A 15,147-nucleotide genomic window follows, 5' to 3' on the forward strand; every position below is an offset into this window, starting at 1 on the left:
CCATGGGCTTAACATATTAAATATAAAGCCTGGTGTGGCGGACACATCTTTTTAAGCCCAGTAGTCAGGAGGCAGAGGCTGGTGAGTCTCTTTGAGTTCGAGGCTAGCCTGGTCTATTCAGCAAGTTCCAGGCCAGCAAAGTGAGACCACATCTCAAAATAAGTTAAATATAAAAATGGAAGAAGTAACATTCTTTACATAGTTTATTTTAAATATAATTTTAACTTAATCACACATATATTAATATATAATGATTTTAATTTTATCTTACATATAGCTACTTTAATTTTATTTAGAAATTTGGAGGGAAATCTCCCACGTACCAACGAGGAGAGATTTTTGCAAAGCTGTATAGATATTTTTTATCATTGTATTTTTATACAATTTTGTATTTTTATACATACTGTATTTTTATACAATTTTGGCAAAGCTGTATAGATATTTTTTATGATTTCCTATATTTTCTCATTCCCCATCATCATAATAATCAGAAAACAGTAACTTACTTACAAATGGCCATTTGGTCTTACCGGAGAAGGCAGTTTTCCTTCAGTTAACAGCAAAGTGTCCCCAGAACATATCATAAGCTCTTTCAATGTTGCATCCTGGGAACACAGAAATTCTTTTTGTCACTTCTGAAAGGAACAAAGAGACCACTGGATCTTTTAAAGTCTTATACTTCTATTGTCTTAAGAGATAAACAATCAAGCAGACACTGAAGACAAAGGAGATAAACTGAGAGAATAAATCAGAATAGCATTATGTATTAAGCTATGAGTACAGAGCAGAAGACCCACAAAGGATCTAATGAAAGAGACAATGATTTGTGCAATGTGAGATGTTAGTGATTCTTGGGGAAAAGGCTGGATTTGGAAAACTAGAGGAAATAAGATAAGGAACTTTGTTGGGAAAAAAAGATCAAATGGAAAGTCAGAGCTGACAACAGTCAAGAGCTGAGAGCAGGAAGGTCAGAGTGCACAGCACCGGGCGGCAGGGGAGTGGGCATTGCCTTGGGTGTGGGACAGAAGCAGCCACTGAAGACGGTTTGGGCTATGTATGATGGGCTGTGTGGGGACCACCTGCTGGGCTGGAGAAGCTGTTGAAGTAATTTAGTTAAGAGGAAACAACTCTTAAACTCAAGTGGTAGTCTGGTAGGAAAGGGGCAAGGAGAGAGTAGAAAGGCTAGCAGGCTCTTGAAGGCTAGGACTAAATCTCAAAAAGACATAGAAGACTAGGATGGGAAAGAGAAGTTTGAAAGGGACTTCAGCTTTGAAAACAATGAATTTTTGCACTCCTTTCTGCAAAAACTATTTACTCTCTGGCCCACCCTTAGTAAGTCATATGGACTAATTTTCCAAGATGAACAATGAACAAACAGTTTAGACAAATAAAGACTGTCTCTCTCATCAAGAACCACTGTGGGGGAAGCCTTCATCATACATAGCCCTATTTCCAGTAGAAGTCTCCTCTGCCCTTTGGACACGGACACTCACGTCTGAGCTAAGCTGGAGTTCTCCCCACCTCCATCACCAGCCTGAGTGGCCCCTTCATTCCTAACTCTACACAGTTCCTAGTGGTGACTGGACACTGGGAGTTTGGGAGGAGCCCTGCCTCCTCCATCTCAGTCTGCACTGTTTCTCACTTGGGCCCCCATCTTAGGCTGCCTTCTGTCCCCCTGACCCCCCAGTGTAGCCTAGTGCCCTCCCATTTTGTCTGCCTGAGCAGTATACATACACCTCAATGGAGGGGTGGTACTTGGACCCACAGTGAAAAGGCTACCTAATTTTAACACCTCAGGATTCTTTGAGACCTGCTTCTTACTCTGCTGTCCAACCCCACAAAGACTCAGAGGGTGCTCAGTGGACTGGTCCCACTGGAGACCCCATTGTGCCTGTTTAAAAATGTAAACCACTGCTGATTCCTAGACAGCAGGACTGGAGCGTAGGCAGGGAGACAGTGCTGACCACGGCTATCTAAGATGCCAGGGCTTCATTTGGCCACCTGCTAAGAATGAGTGTGGATATGGAGGTCTGATGCAATTTAAGACCAACTAACAGCCTGCCTGGATTCCAACGGCCTAGACAGAAGCCTTCCTGCTGCTGGGCCATGTGACTGGTTGGTACAGACATTTACTTACAGAGAAATTCTGAGATCAAAGAATTTGGAGTTTAGAGTTTGAATGACTTCAAAAGCTTTCCAGCACCCTTTTGCTATTTGGTCTCTGAAATCCTCTGCTTGCTGATAAACTTAGTTATTCCTCAAGCTTGCCTGCCCATCAGAGGAGTTTACCACTCATGTCAGAAATGACTTGCCATTTATCAGAGAGCCGGTTGGAAAAAGTGAACACAAATAGACACATTTATAGATCCTTTTTTTTTTTTTTTTGTATGCTAAGAAAGGGAAAAAAACTTTCATTTTCTTTTGGAATTGCTTCCTATAATGGGATGAGGGAATTGTGTATAAAACTATGAAATAACTTGCCCATTTTTAGAGCAAAATGTAGAAAAGATGGACTGGCAAGATGGCTCAGTGGGTAAGGGAGATTGCCACCAAGTCAGGAGAACTTGGACCCACACAAAGGTGGAATGAGAGAATTGACTGCATGAAGTTGTCCTCTGGATGTCACACACCTGCTGGGCACATTTGGCATGTTCCCCCTCCCCATCACATACACAATAATAAGATGAAATATTTGAAAAATATAGAGAAAGGATCTTACTTCTTCACATAAAGGCTCACCAGCTTCATAGCACCAATCCATTTTCCTTAAGTGCCACATCTCTCCTAGGAAGAATTAGCAGCAAGATGAGGAACCCTAGAGAAGATGCTGTAAGGTTTGCCAGGAACAACCTTCTAGAGACAACAGGTATCAAATGAGGCTCCATCATTTTTTGTTTGAAAATTATGTCTTCCATAATATGAAAAATTAAGTTGGTCCTTCAATTTGTTTAGTTTGCTTTTCACCCAGCAAGAACTTGCAAATCAAAACCACATCCTCACTGGGGCTGTAGCCCAGGAGCAGCACTTACCTGTTATGAGCAAGCTCTTTTTTTTTTTGTTTGTTCTTTTTTTTTTTTTTTTCGGAGCTGGGGACCGAACCCAGGGCCTTGCGTTTCCTATGAGCAAGCTCTTGAGTCTACACACAGCCTAGCTGAGCACGAATGAAAGGAACACCTGGCCATAGTGTACTTGCTGCTGTGCTACAGTGTTTACTCTGTAGCTTTGTAACATGTATTCTGGATTATACATAACACACACACACACACACACACACACACACACACACACACAGGTATGTGCACATACATACTTCAAGTGTAGAATCTCTTCTGAAAGCCCTAGGAAGTTGAATTTTAATTTAATTTTGCTGTCGCACCTAAGAAATTTCTCAGGTATACAAGGAAACTTAGCAGTTAATCTAACAAAAATAGACAATACAGCCTGAGAGGCATGTTCATGAGGTAGGTGGGAGTGAAATATATTTGACTAGTGTTTGATTAGAGTCCCATTTGTCAGTGGACTGACTACCCTGGTGAAATGACAGGTGCTCTGAAAACATGTGGGGAAAATGTTGAGTGGGGCAAGTTTAAAAATCGGATATTAAAAGAATAACAATGTTGCTAAATATAACAAGAAAGGTACACTGACTTCTTACATTTACCTTCAGGCAAATAAGAAAGCTTTAACTTTGATTTGCCATAGTAACCTTCTTTCCTTCTTCCTTTTTTTTTTTTTTTTTTTTTGGTTCTTTTTTTCGGAGCTGGGGACCGAACCCAGGGCCTTGCGCTTCCTAGGTAAGCGCTCTACCACTGAGCTAAATCCCCAGCCCCCCCCCCCTTTTTTAAGGGGTTAGTGGAACAGGAGGAAGAGGGGGATCAAATCAAGGACTTTGCACATGCTAGTACTCTACCCCTGACACACACTAGCAGCTCTTGTTTTGGTTTTTGTTTTGAGATAGGGCATTGCTATATTGCCAGTCTGGCTTGGAACTTTTGTTTTTTGAGTCAGGGTCTCTGACTATCCTGGAACTCACTACACATTTGTCTAGAATTTGAAGAGATCTGCCTGCTTCTGATTCCTTGGTGCCATCCCAGGGCTGGCTGTGTAAGCCACAGAAGCAAGCCAAGAAGCAGCACCCTTTATGGCCTCTGCATCAGCTCCTGCTTCCAGGCTCCTACCTGTGTGAGTTCTCACCCTGACTTCCTTGGGTGATGAACAGGTCTGTGGAAGTCTAAGCCAAATAAACCCCTTTCTTCCTAGTTTGCTTTTTGGTCATCATGTTTCTTTGCAGCAACAGAAATCCTAACTAAGACAAGTTGATATAGTGCTGGGTTAAAGGTGTGTACCTTCATGTTGGGGGGCCTACAGCTTTTGATCTTCATGTCTCTCCTTCCAAATGCTGGGGTTATAGGGATGGGGCGGTACATTGAGCCCTTATAATCTAAGTATATTTAAGAAAAAAATCGTTAACGAGTTACAAGTGAACAGTGTACAATGACAAGAAGCTGGGCTCTGAAAGCAGAGAAATGGTCCCTGCTGAAAGGCTGGGTATGCCTTCTAGAGTCTTGAAGCCTCCGCTTGCTTCCTCACCACAAACTGGGACTAGGTAGGGATCCTTGTAGGGCTGCAGGGCTAATGAAGTAGTGCATACACACCGCAGACATGCCTCGCACCGAGAGTAACTGGGCAGGGCTGCTGCCTATAAGGAAGCTTGGGGGCTGCGGAGACTATGGTGTCTCAGCCTACTGAAGAGGCTCTGCATGGGAGGGAAGCACTTCAGTTATTCTCAACTTACTGTTTTCTTCCCTTGTATTATATTTTCTAATCTATAACACAGAAATCAACAGGTGCAATTAAATTTTGGATTACTGTGATTTTTCTGGAAGTCAGTAAAAGACCTGAACAGTCCCAGGTAGAAGAAACCTTGGCTTTCTGTTAACCTCTGCTGGACCCAATGTTAGCTATCGATCGTTGCTTAGCACCAGGCTGCCATTACTTTTAATTTGCAGATAAAAACCAGGAGACCTTGTTATGTACGCACAAAATTTAAGTTACAGTTTTCCCACAACTCTCACAGAAAGAAGCCAGCTTGAGGATTCTTCATGAAGCTTCCAGATACTGTTTTAAAGGATGTGAATACGGTTTTATTATCACAGTAAAGAACTTACCTTGCTGACCTGACTTCTCCAGCATTATCTTTAAACACTGTTAAAAAAAATTATACTCAGTGTTAGTTTTCTGTTTCTGATCTGCATAGGAGGAGAAGTCCAGCTTTTGAACCTGGAACTAATTAAGTCTGATTCTACTTCACTATTCATAGATAAATACACATATTTCATGTTCACAGCTGGCTCTCTTCTAGGAGCTAAGTAGGGCAATCCAGATGGGGAAACAGTTTCTGCCACTTCCAACTAGGACTGTTCATAATACTAGGCCTGGTGGGTGGCACATGAATGTAATTCCAGCCACTTAAGGGTTAAACACACACTAAGACAAAGCCAGAAACATTTAACTCATTTATTAAAAGGACAAGCAGAGTATGCATGACTGAGTTTTGGATAGACTTAGGCATCCTATAAAGAGAAACTAACCTGAATTAACACCCAGAAAACACTCCACACAAACTCTCGGGAAGAACTATGGAAGCCTGACCCCACAGCACAATGTAAAACATCAGACAACACGTGCCAAAGATTAAAGAAAAAAAACATAATTAGCAACACCCACTTCCTGATGAAAAACATTCCTAACCTAAACTCATCTTAAAGAACAAAGTTTGAGAGATACTACCTAAGAGCAAAGAGAAGTAAAAATCGGCTTCTCATTACCTATCAGAGACCTGATGTCTAGTTTTGGAAGGAAGGTGAAACATGCCTAACTTTTTGGTCCCTAGCGTCTACTACAGGCCAGATGATCAGAACTTCCTTGTAGGGTTTGCATTATGTGAGCATGTGAATGAGGCCCTCATGGTGTAGCTCAGGCTGCCACAAACACATAATGCTCCTGCCTCAGCCTTCGGAGTGCTGACATTAAAGCACGCCTCCTTTCATTTTTTTCCCTCAAACTCTTTTCTGATTTTTAAAACTTTTTTCCTTACACAGATCAGTTAGTCCCCTTAAGTTCAATCATCACTTGCTGACACGGGGACCTGTCTCTACTGTCTTCTGTGATGACACGCTGCAGCTCGGCATTTACATTCCCTAGCCTGGACAGAGTACCAGCATTTACTCCACGACGCCCTGGTTCCTCCTTCTAGAATCAAGTAGCTAAGTCTAGCAGCTATCCCCTGGGTGTTAGGGCTGCTTCCTGCTACCAAGTTACTCAGGAATTATAACCTGTGGCAGGGGATGAAGCAAGAAAACCTAGAGGTTTTAAGAGAAAATAGATGCAGTTCATTCAGAATCTTCTATTTCAAATACAGGAGTGCAGGCTTACTGAAAATCCCAGCTCTTAATGACAGCAACACAATTATTCATTTGTTTTCTCAATGCAAATAAACAAACAAAACCCTCAACCCTGTTGTGACTTTATATGTATATTAAGTAGGAAATATCAAAAGGTTAATAGTAGTGGGATAAGAGACAATGAAGGATTTCAGTATTTTCCTTTTATACCCATTTCTTGTTTAGAAACAGGGTTTCTGTCACCCAGGCTGGCCTTGTAATCAAGGGCTGGATTACAGGTGTGTGCCACCTGTCTGCACAGCTCAAATTTCTGTAGTATTAACGATCATCAGGAAAGTAAAAAGGAACACGAACAATCTTATTTAAAAGTCTTGGTTGCCTTAACCAACTTCTGAATTTCCTTTTGATGAGTATTAACAATTTCTGAAAGCCCATACTGTGTAAGCCCTCAGCTTATAACCTCCAAATCCTGACATAGGATAACATGGCCCCTAAACCCAAAGTAATTACTTACATCTCTCACTGAGAGTGTTTCTTCTACTATGACTTCCAGCTCTGCCCCAGGGTGAATGTCAGTCCCCAGAGCAAAAAACAGGAACAGCTGTGAGCAAGACCAAAGTATGAAAATAATTTCCCTGGACTAAAATACCCTACAAGCTTATTATTTATTTTCAAAACGAAGGCCAAAGGCCCACAGAGAACTAATATAACAAGTTCAGTGGCTGGGAACACAGTACTTGCCCCACCATTCTGAAGGCCCTGGGTTTAACCTAGAATTGAAAAAAGATGCAGGTGGGCACTCCAAACAAACACCAAATTTTGTGAAAACAAGATGATATTGAATAATTTCACATTATCATTTAAACATCAATCTTACTTTCCTGAAAGCAAAAGTAAAATGCTACTCAGAAGACCCCTAAAAATCCCATGCCACTTTAAACGTGTTCTCACTACGACTTGGTCACTCCACAGGGATCTGTAGTCACTGTACAGTAAGCATCATCTGTGGCTCTCTCAGACATTTAGTTTTAGTCCATATGCTGCAGTCCCCAAGGCCCCATAGGAAGAAAACAGAAAACTCTCATCAGTTAAGCTCCTTAGAGCAGTTCTAGCTACTGTCTAATTCTACTTCACTTGTCACAGCTTGTCATGCCTGCTACTTGCTAGCATCCCAAGGAAAGCAGACTGAAGGACAGTGGTTGGGGAAGTAATAAGATATATCTAGGAGTGACAGAGAACAGGATCAAAGTCCAGACTGTCTTATGAGGTAGTCATGGAGCTATGGTAATAACAGCTCACTATCTAGGGAGACTCAGGCAAGGGGTCCATTCTGTGGTGTTTTATAGAGAAGGGGATGCTGAGGATGAGGGCGAGAAGCTGGTACACAGCTAGCACATCCCTGCAACACAGAGTGGCCCCTCAACTTTACAAAGTCTTCTCAACCACAAAAGGAACCTCAGAAATATGCTTTGGAATGGTATTTTTGGTTTCAAGAGTATAATAGTATAAAAATTTAAAGAAACTTTCTACAGAAAAACAGTATTCCTGGAGCATTAAATCTATCAGTTGGGAAGGACCAACTGTTCTGCTGGGCCATACTGTACCTGAGAGGAAGTTGGTGCTTTCCCCAGACACAGTCCCATGGAGCTCCCCATCTTCACCTCTGCCTCCTCCAAAGTGCTGGTATCTGGTACTATGAGTAAAGTTGGTAACCAAGTGACTATTTTGAATTCCTACCTCTCTTAAGTGACATTATTTTCTTTGAAAACTGAGAGGATCAAGGCTGGGCTGCAGCTCAGAAGGAAAGTCTGTACTTGTCTTGGGCAAGGCCCTGAGTTCCACCGAGCACCACCACACCATTACTAGGTTTTTATATACACTCTGAAGAAAATATTGAGAAAAGGGGAGTTGTGCTTCATGTTAAAGTAGCACATGTGTGGTGCTTATGTTTAACTTTCATATTCCCACACTAGTCTCATCATCTGTGCCACATGCTAAGAACCACGATTCATAATGAACATGACTTGATCAAAGACTTCTTTACACGAATTTAAAAACCTGCACAGTGGACTGGACTTGCTTCATCCACATTTAGAGTTGTGGCTGGAACATGGGTTATTAGACCCTGTGATGGTGTCAGGGCTGATCTCAAGAGGTGCCAGAAATGTGGGAAGTAAAGACTATTCACAGCAGTATCCCAGTGAAATGAACAAGCAGAGAGACCTGAGGGGTCAAGCTATGAAAACCTTAGACAACACCATGACCACAACAAGGACTGAGGCATCTGAAAGAATGTTTAAGAAAACAGAGATGGTGTAAGTCTTTCTGTAACAAATAAGATATTTGGATAGAAACACATCCAGGAGTCATTTCCTGAAGGTGAGATGTGGAAACCATTATTTACCATACAGGTGTCTGAATGAGAGCCTGCTAGACTTTGAAAGCTGCCAAAATTTACCTGGACAAAGGAGCCTCCCGTTTCTATCAATGGGTCTCAAACAGCTGTTCTCAGCTGTGAATGAAAAGAAGGTGGTTAACTACTAAGCAAAGAGCTGTAACGTAATGTTCTACTATGGTAATTACAGTAAGTACAATAAGCTAACCTCCACCCACAAAAGCAAAACTCCAGATGCACATAGTGGCTCTGTGTCATGTCTATGCTCAGTGCATAGCGGCTCTGTGCCCTGTCTGTGCTCAGTGCATAGTGGCTCTGAGCCCTGTCTGTGCTCAGTGCATAGCAGCTCTGTGCCCTGTCTGTGCTCAGTGCATAGCGGCTCTGTGCCCTGTCTGTGCTCAGTGCACAGTGGCTCTGTGCCCTGTCTGTGCTCAGTGCATAGTGGCTCTGTGCCCTGTCTGTGCTCAGTGCATAGTGGCTCTGAGCCCTGTCTGTGCTCAGTGCATAGTGGCTCTGTCGTGTCTGTGCTCAGTGCTCACTCAGGAAGCCAGGGAAGAAGAGTCATGGATTCAAAGCCAGCTTCAATTACACAATGAGATGCTGTCTCAAAAACAAAACAGAATACTCCAACAATTAAAAAAACAAAAACAGAACCCCCCCAAACAACCTCAAATGAGGATAACCTTCACTTTGCAGCCATGCAATACTATATAAACAGCTGAAATGGTTCAGTGGGGAAAATTACAACTAGCCAACAATGACTTTAGCATATTTTTCCCAAAACATTAAAAATTGTAAGGTTACTCATGGTTCAGGAAAAGAAAATTAAAATGAACACTTATACATACACTTATACTTTAAACATGTTAGTGTGAACATTCAAAACTAGAACCAGAGATAAGCATCTCTGTCCTGCAGCACACTGATCAAAAGCAGGGCGTGACGCTCTGTACCCTATATAAGCACTTGGGAGAAGAAGCAGGAGGGCTGCTGAAGCCAGCCTGGTCTATGCAGTGAACTCCAGGCCAGCCAGGGACAAACAGTGAGACCCTGTCTTCAAAACATAAAACAGGAACCAGGCCCAGAGTGTGGACCAGGGCTGTCTGCCCCTCGTGGGGCAGCTGGCGCTGGGACATGAGGAGATTTTCTGCCTCTTGGCAAGTGCTTGTACTTTTGACATGAGCTCAGTTCCCAGGACTGTTTGTGCATTTAGTGCTGGCAAACATCTCTGTGAGCTGGTTTTCCCCAGCATCATTTCTCTTGGGATGTTTGCATTTTTATCACCATCCTCACTTAAGTCACTAAGTTTGCCTTTAGCAATTTCCTCAGCTGCATGTTTGGTGCCTCGTGAGTGAGTGACAGCTATGCCACCATTCCTGTGGACAGGGATTGCTTCTCTATTGTGACTTCTGTTTCTCTGGGTGCTTTCTTTCATGACCCATTCATGTACAAGGTCAGGTAGGCTTATGGCTGTGAGAGAGGTAGCAGAGCGCCATACTTTACTGTCTGTGTGCAGATATGTATGACACACACACTAGCCAGCCACCACTGAACTTGAAAAAGGGAAGAGACTGGTCTGATTTGTGACTTCAGAGCTAGTAACTGTGGATAGGCTTTAGCCAAATACTAAAATTTGACTATTTATCTGAAATTCAAGCTAACTGCAAGTGTGCAAAGCAGACCACCTGCATTTCAAACATATTTAGCAAATGGATGAGGCCAGCATGCACTGTTGAGGATGCAGACTCCTGATCCCGGGGAAGGAGCACACTAAGTTTTCAGTCCACATAGAATTCTTACATGAATTGCAAAGCATGAACTTGGAAGGAAGGAGTGTCGAGATTTCTGAATGGGCAAGAGTGGCACAGGCTTAAAATGGTCTAAGTTTATTAGAGTGGGACAGACTTTCCTCCTGAGACTCCAGAGTTCTGTCTCAAATACGGTGTTGTTATAAAGATGACAGACATTTTAAAATACAAATTTCTTATTAAAGAAGTAGATAAAAAGTATTTCCCTAGTTTAAAAAAGTAGATTTTAAGTCTAGTGCTTTAAGTCGTTTTTTTTCAGTCCTGGCTGAGTGTGGTACTGCAGGCCTGTAGTTCAAGCCACGTGGCCTAGTGTGAGGGTTTCCTGTGCCCACAGACTCAAAGTGGAGGCAGGGTAGCACAACAAAACAAAGCCCTCACATCAGTCATGACAGCCATCAAGCATGACAGCCCTGGAGTTGGCCCTTACACAGCCTCATCTAATGGGAGAAGTGAATGGCTGTGGCACAAATGAAAAGAGCACTTGCAGCTATAAATGCTATCAAGCAAAAGTACAGAGTGTTAGGAGTGAAGCCAAAAGCCTGAGACTGCATGGTCAGAAATAAAGGAGAATACTTAGGTTAAGAACAATGAACAGCTTAAGTAGGAGATAAGAATGCAAAGGCAAGAAAGTCCAGAGATCAGAGCACAGACAGTCTGCAGGCAGACGAGAGCTTGTGCAAGGGGCTCCCCCAAAGGACAGTCTGCCTGCACAGTCTGCTGTGACTCAGCAGGATGGTGGCATCGAAATCAGAGACAGACAGGTCCTGATTGCAGGTCCCACAGGGTTAGGTTTCAGAGTTAGTGAAAGAGTAGTGGAAAAGCAGAAAGAGCTCAGATAGAGGGCAGAATCTAGCTCATGAAGTGGATAGGATCTCTTGCTGCAGGAGACATAGTGTGGAGAAGGAAAAAGTGTCAGGATGAGCAAATCAGTTACTGGACACAGTACTGATTCCCACTTCCTGAATAAGCAATATGGCTTTGGTAAACTTTACCAATGTATTTTTACTTAGAGTGATACAATCCAGTCTAGGAGCACAACCTGCAGAGCTTGACAAACACACAAGCACTCATTCACACCAAGGTTATCAAGCTCAAATTCCCTGCCATGCTACTCTGCAGTTAACCCCTACAGCCCGATCCTCATCTGCTTTCTGGGATTGTAGCTTAAGCCGGAGTTTCCTAAGACAGCTCCTGTGTAGGAGCGTTGGTTTATACTTGTTTGTGTCTGCTCCTTTCATTTGGCATATAGCACACAGTTTCTGAGAGCCACACCTGCTGTGTGGAGAGTGCTGCTCTACTGACTACAGTGCCCACTGACAACACTCATGTTTTTATAAGGTTGTATGTTTTACCTTTTCTTCAGTAAATATCTAGAAATAGAAGTGGGACATGTTTGCATTTATAAAAAACCAAAACCAAACCAAAACAACAACAACAAAAAAAAACAAAAACCAAGCAAACAAAATTCAACCAAGCAAAACCAACCCTCAGTTTTCCAAAGAGAATACAGCACTTTACACTCCCTGCACACAGGAGCTCCACATTTGGTTTTATCGGGATTGGGTATTACCTATATGACAGGTGTTGTGACTTCCCTCTGGTGGCTACTGAGACAATCGTGCCCTCACAGACAGGTCTCCCATTTGGGGCTGAGATGTCTTTGAATTCCGTTACAAGTACTTTTTATAAATTCTGTATTCAACTATAAATGTGTATTTTCTAAGTTTTTCTCCTAGTTCATAGCTTGCTTTTTCAAGTGTCCTTTGAAGAGAACTTGTCATAGCTACTTAGGGTAATTTTCATATTTTTTCTTTATATTCTTTCATGGTTTGAATGTGCTTAAAAATCTTTTTCACATAGTAATGTCATCAAGAATTTCTTGTATGTTTTCTTCAAGAAGTTTTTTCTTTTTTCTTTTCTTTTTTTTTTTTTGGAGCTGGGGACTGAACCCAGGGCCTTGCGCTTGCTAGGCAAGTGCTCTACCGCTGAGCTAAATCCCCAACCCCTCCAAGAAGTTTTATTCTTTTTAGTTTTAGTGTTTAGTTTTATAATGATTTTAAGTTAATATTTTATAAGATGGAAGGTAAAAATGGAAGTTCATTTTTGCACATTTGGAAGCCAATGATTCAGAACTGTCTACAATACACGGGTTTCTTCTTGAAACACTGTCTTAAAGGTGCAAAAACTCTTCTTTGTCCACTGAACACAAAGTGGGTTGTATACATCTATATGCTCTATACATCTTCCTGTATAACAGACCCGACAGCAGTGTCTTGAAGCCATACACTGCAGCATCCCTTCAAAGCTGCTATGGCTTCTTTAGGGCTTTTGCTGTTGCTATTTTTGAGACAAGGGCTCACTACATCACCCTGGATGGCTTGGAACCTGCTTTATGAAGACCAGGTTGATCATGCTCTCACAGAAATCCACCTGCCTCTACCTCTGGAGTGCCGAGACTAACCACACTTGGTTCATTTGAATTCTTTCAATTACCACACAAATTTTAGAATGGCATCGTCCTGTAAAATATAATGCTGTTGGTGTTTTGAGTTAGAACACACTGAATCTAAGGAGATAAGCTCTTAGCATGTCATGTCTTCTGATCTGTGGACATGTTATCCTACTCCTTTATTAATGTGGTGTTTAGTTTTTTTGTGCATGTTTTCTACTTTCCAGTGTACAGGTCCTGCACATATTTTTCAAATATATGTTTGATACTTAATGATATTGTTTTTATTTTCTTGTAAACGCATCAAGGCAAACACTTGAAATTCTAACACACAGGAGTTTAAGGCAGGAGGATTTTGAGTTCCAGGCAGGCCTGAGTTATAGAGTGAGATCCTATATCCAAAACAAAACAAAACAAATTCCAAATGAATGAATGAATGAATGAATAAATATATAAATAAGGTTTTCTCAATTTTGATGTTCATTTTGTTTTTGCTGTTGACAGATTCCTGCATGTTAACTAATGTAGTATTCTTGCATTTAATGAGATACCCATTTACATTCACTGACAATGGAAAGGGGCTTGGAGAGGCTGCACCCATGACACACGACTGAGATGGTAAACTCTTCAGCCACTTCGGAAGCTGATGGCACTTCTAATAAAACCGAACATACATTTGCCAGATGACCCAATGTTGTCTGTCCTAAGTCTAGCTGAGAGCCTAGCATGTTGTGTCTTCTGATCCACACAGAGATTCATGGCAAATTGTGTACGGCAGCACTATTCAAAACAGGCTAGTGAGGTGTGAACATCCTTACAACTGAATGGCAGTCACCACGAAAGGGATTAAACTTTTGCAAAGTTCTAAATAGTGGACAGACTGCAAAGACTAGTGTGCTAAGCACGAAGCCAGACACAAAAGTCTATGGACCCTGTGATTCCCTTTATACAAAACGTCCAGAAAACAATCTGACAGAAGGCCGTGGCTACTTCTGGAATGATGGGAGTGTTCTAAAACCGGACACTATATCTATCTATATATTCCTGACTGACACTAATTTACACACTCACGATGAGTGTGCCCTTTTGATACCTAACTTAAATCTCAATGAAGCCATGAATGAGCAGAAAATGTGTAGACTTCTCACTATAAATTTTATAAAAACATACAAATACACCTAAACATATACAGTACATTATGAATACAGTTGAGTTAGATATCTTACTGTTTTAGGGAGAAAGGAAGACTAGTTCTGAGAGAGACACAGAGAACTGATTTTATGTTTCAAAAACAAACACATGAAAAAATATTAACATTTGTCCATTTTGGGTGGTAGGTATAAGAGATTTCCTTAAATTACTTTTGTACTCTTCCATATTTTTTCAATAAAAGAACAAAATTAAATTAAGATAAAAACCAAAAAGCAAATAGAAATGATTACCTAGTTCCTTCATTAATTTTAATTCCTTTATGGCTTTAATTCGAATATCAAACACCACCTAAAATAGAGAAATAAACTAATGACTGTGTATAGGTTGAAGGGGTGGGGATGAAATGAAGATTACCAGTGTTTCTGCAGAGACCACCTGAGACATACAGAGTTTTTAGCCATCCCTGACATTCTTCTGACGAGACTGAAAGCAGAAGTTCAGAACAGGTCCTAACAGTCAAGTTCTCAGCCAGCTGATTTTAACTGGGACAAAAGGATACCGACGCGAATGAAAGAAAGAGTTCTCACTGGAAGCGCTGCACTGACAACACTCACCTGAGAAGAGTCAAGGAAGGAACAGTGCACAGGCCCATTCCTCACAATGGGACAATGGGTCTGGGACCCGGAACAGAGTATAAAAATGTGTAACAGCAATCCAAGATAAGTATGGCTTCCATTTAAATGACTTTTTTTTTTTTTAAGCCTACTTTAGGCCAATATCCTCTACAGCACCAAATGCTGGTAAAACTTACAGGTAAAAGTGATGTCAGAAATCATGCACTTGCCTCTCTACCAGAACCCACAAAGTGCTAAGCAGACTCAAATGACAAAGGATTTTACCAACACTTCCACACAGGATCAGGTACTAGTGTGCACTGAT

General features: G+C 41.6%; 1 protein-coding gene across 32 annotated transcripts in view; it reads right to left on the reverse strand.

Moving 5' to 3' along the window:
• The window catches only part of Usp40 (ubiquitin specific peptidase 40), a 70,874-nt gene that overhangs the window by 12,431 nt on the left and 43,296 nt on the right, over positions 1-15,147 (reverse strand). For 21 of the 32 annotated variants that reach the window (XR_015628668.1, XR_015628675.1, XR_015628676.1 and 18 more), the window contains 7 exon segments: positions 14,499-14,556; positions 8,863-8,916; positions 8,009-8,097; positions 6,919-7,005; positions 5,169-5,205; positions 2,720-2,784; positions 531-605 (listed from right to left, as the gene is read on the reverse strand). Coding sequence is in view for 19 of the 32 variants with exons in the window: in XM_087566454.1 (XP_087422580.1) it covers positions 531-605; positions 2,720-2,784; positions 5,169-5,205; positions 6,919-7,005; positions 8,009-8,097; positions 8,863-8,916; positions 14,499-14,556 (465 nt within the window). In the remaining 13 variants the exon portion in view is untranslated. 32 annotated transcript variants of the gene reach the window in all.

Source organism: Rattus norvegicus, chromosome 9 (genome assembly GCF_021556685.1).
Source record: "Rattus norvegicus strain SHRSP/BbbUtx chromosome 9, alternate assembly SHRSP_T2T, whole genome shotgun sequence".
In the NCBI taxonomy this organism is placed as follows: Eukaryota; Metazoa; Chordata; class Mammalia; order Rodentia; family Muridae; genus Rattus; species Rattus norvegicus.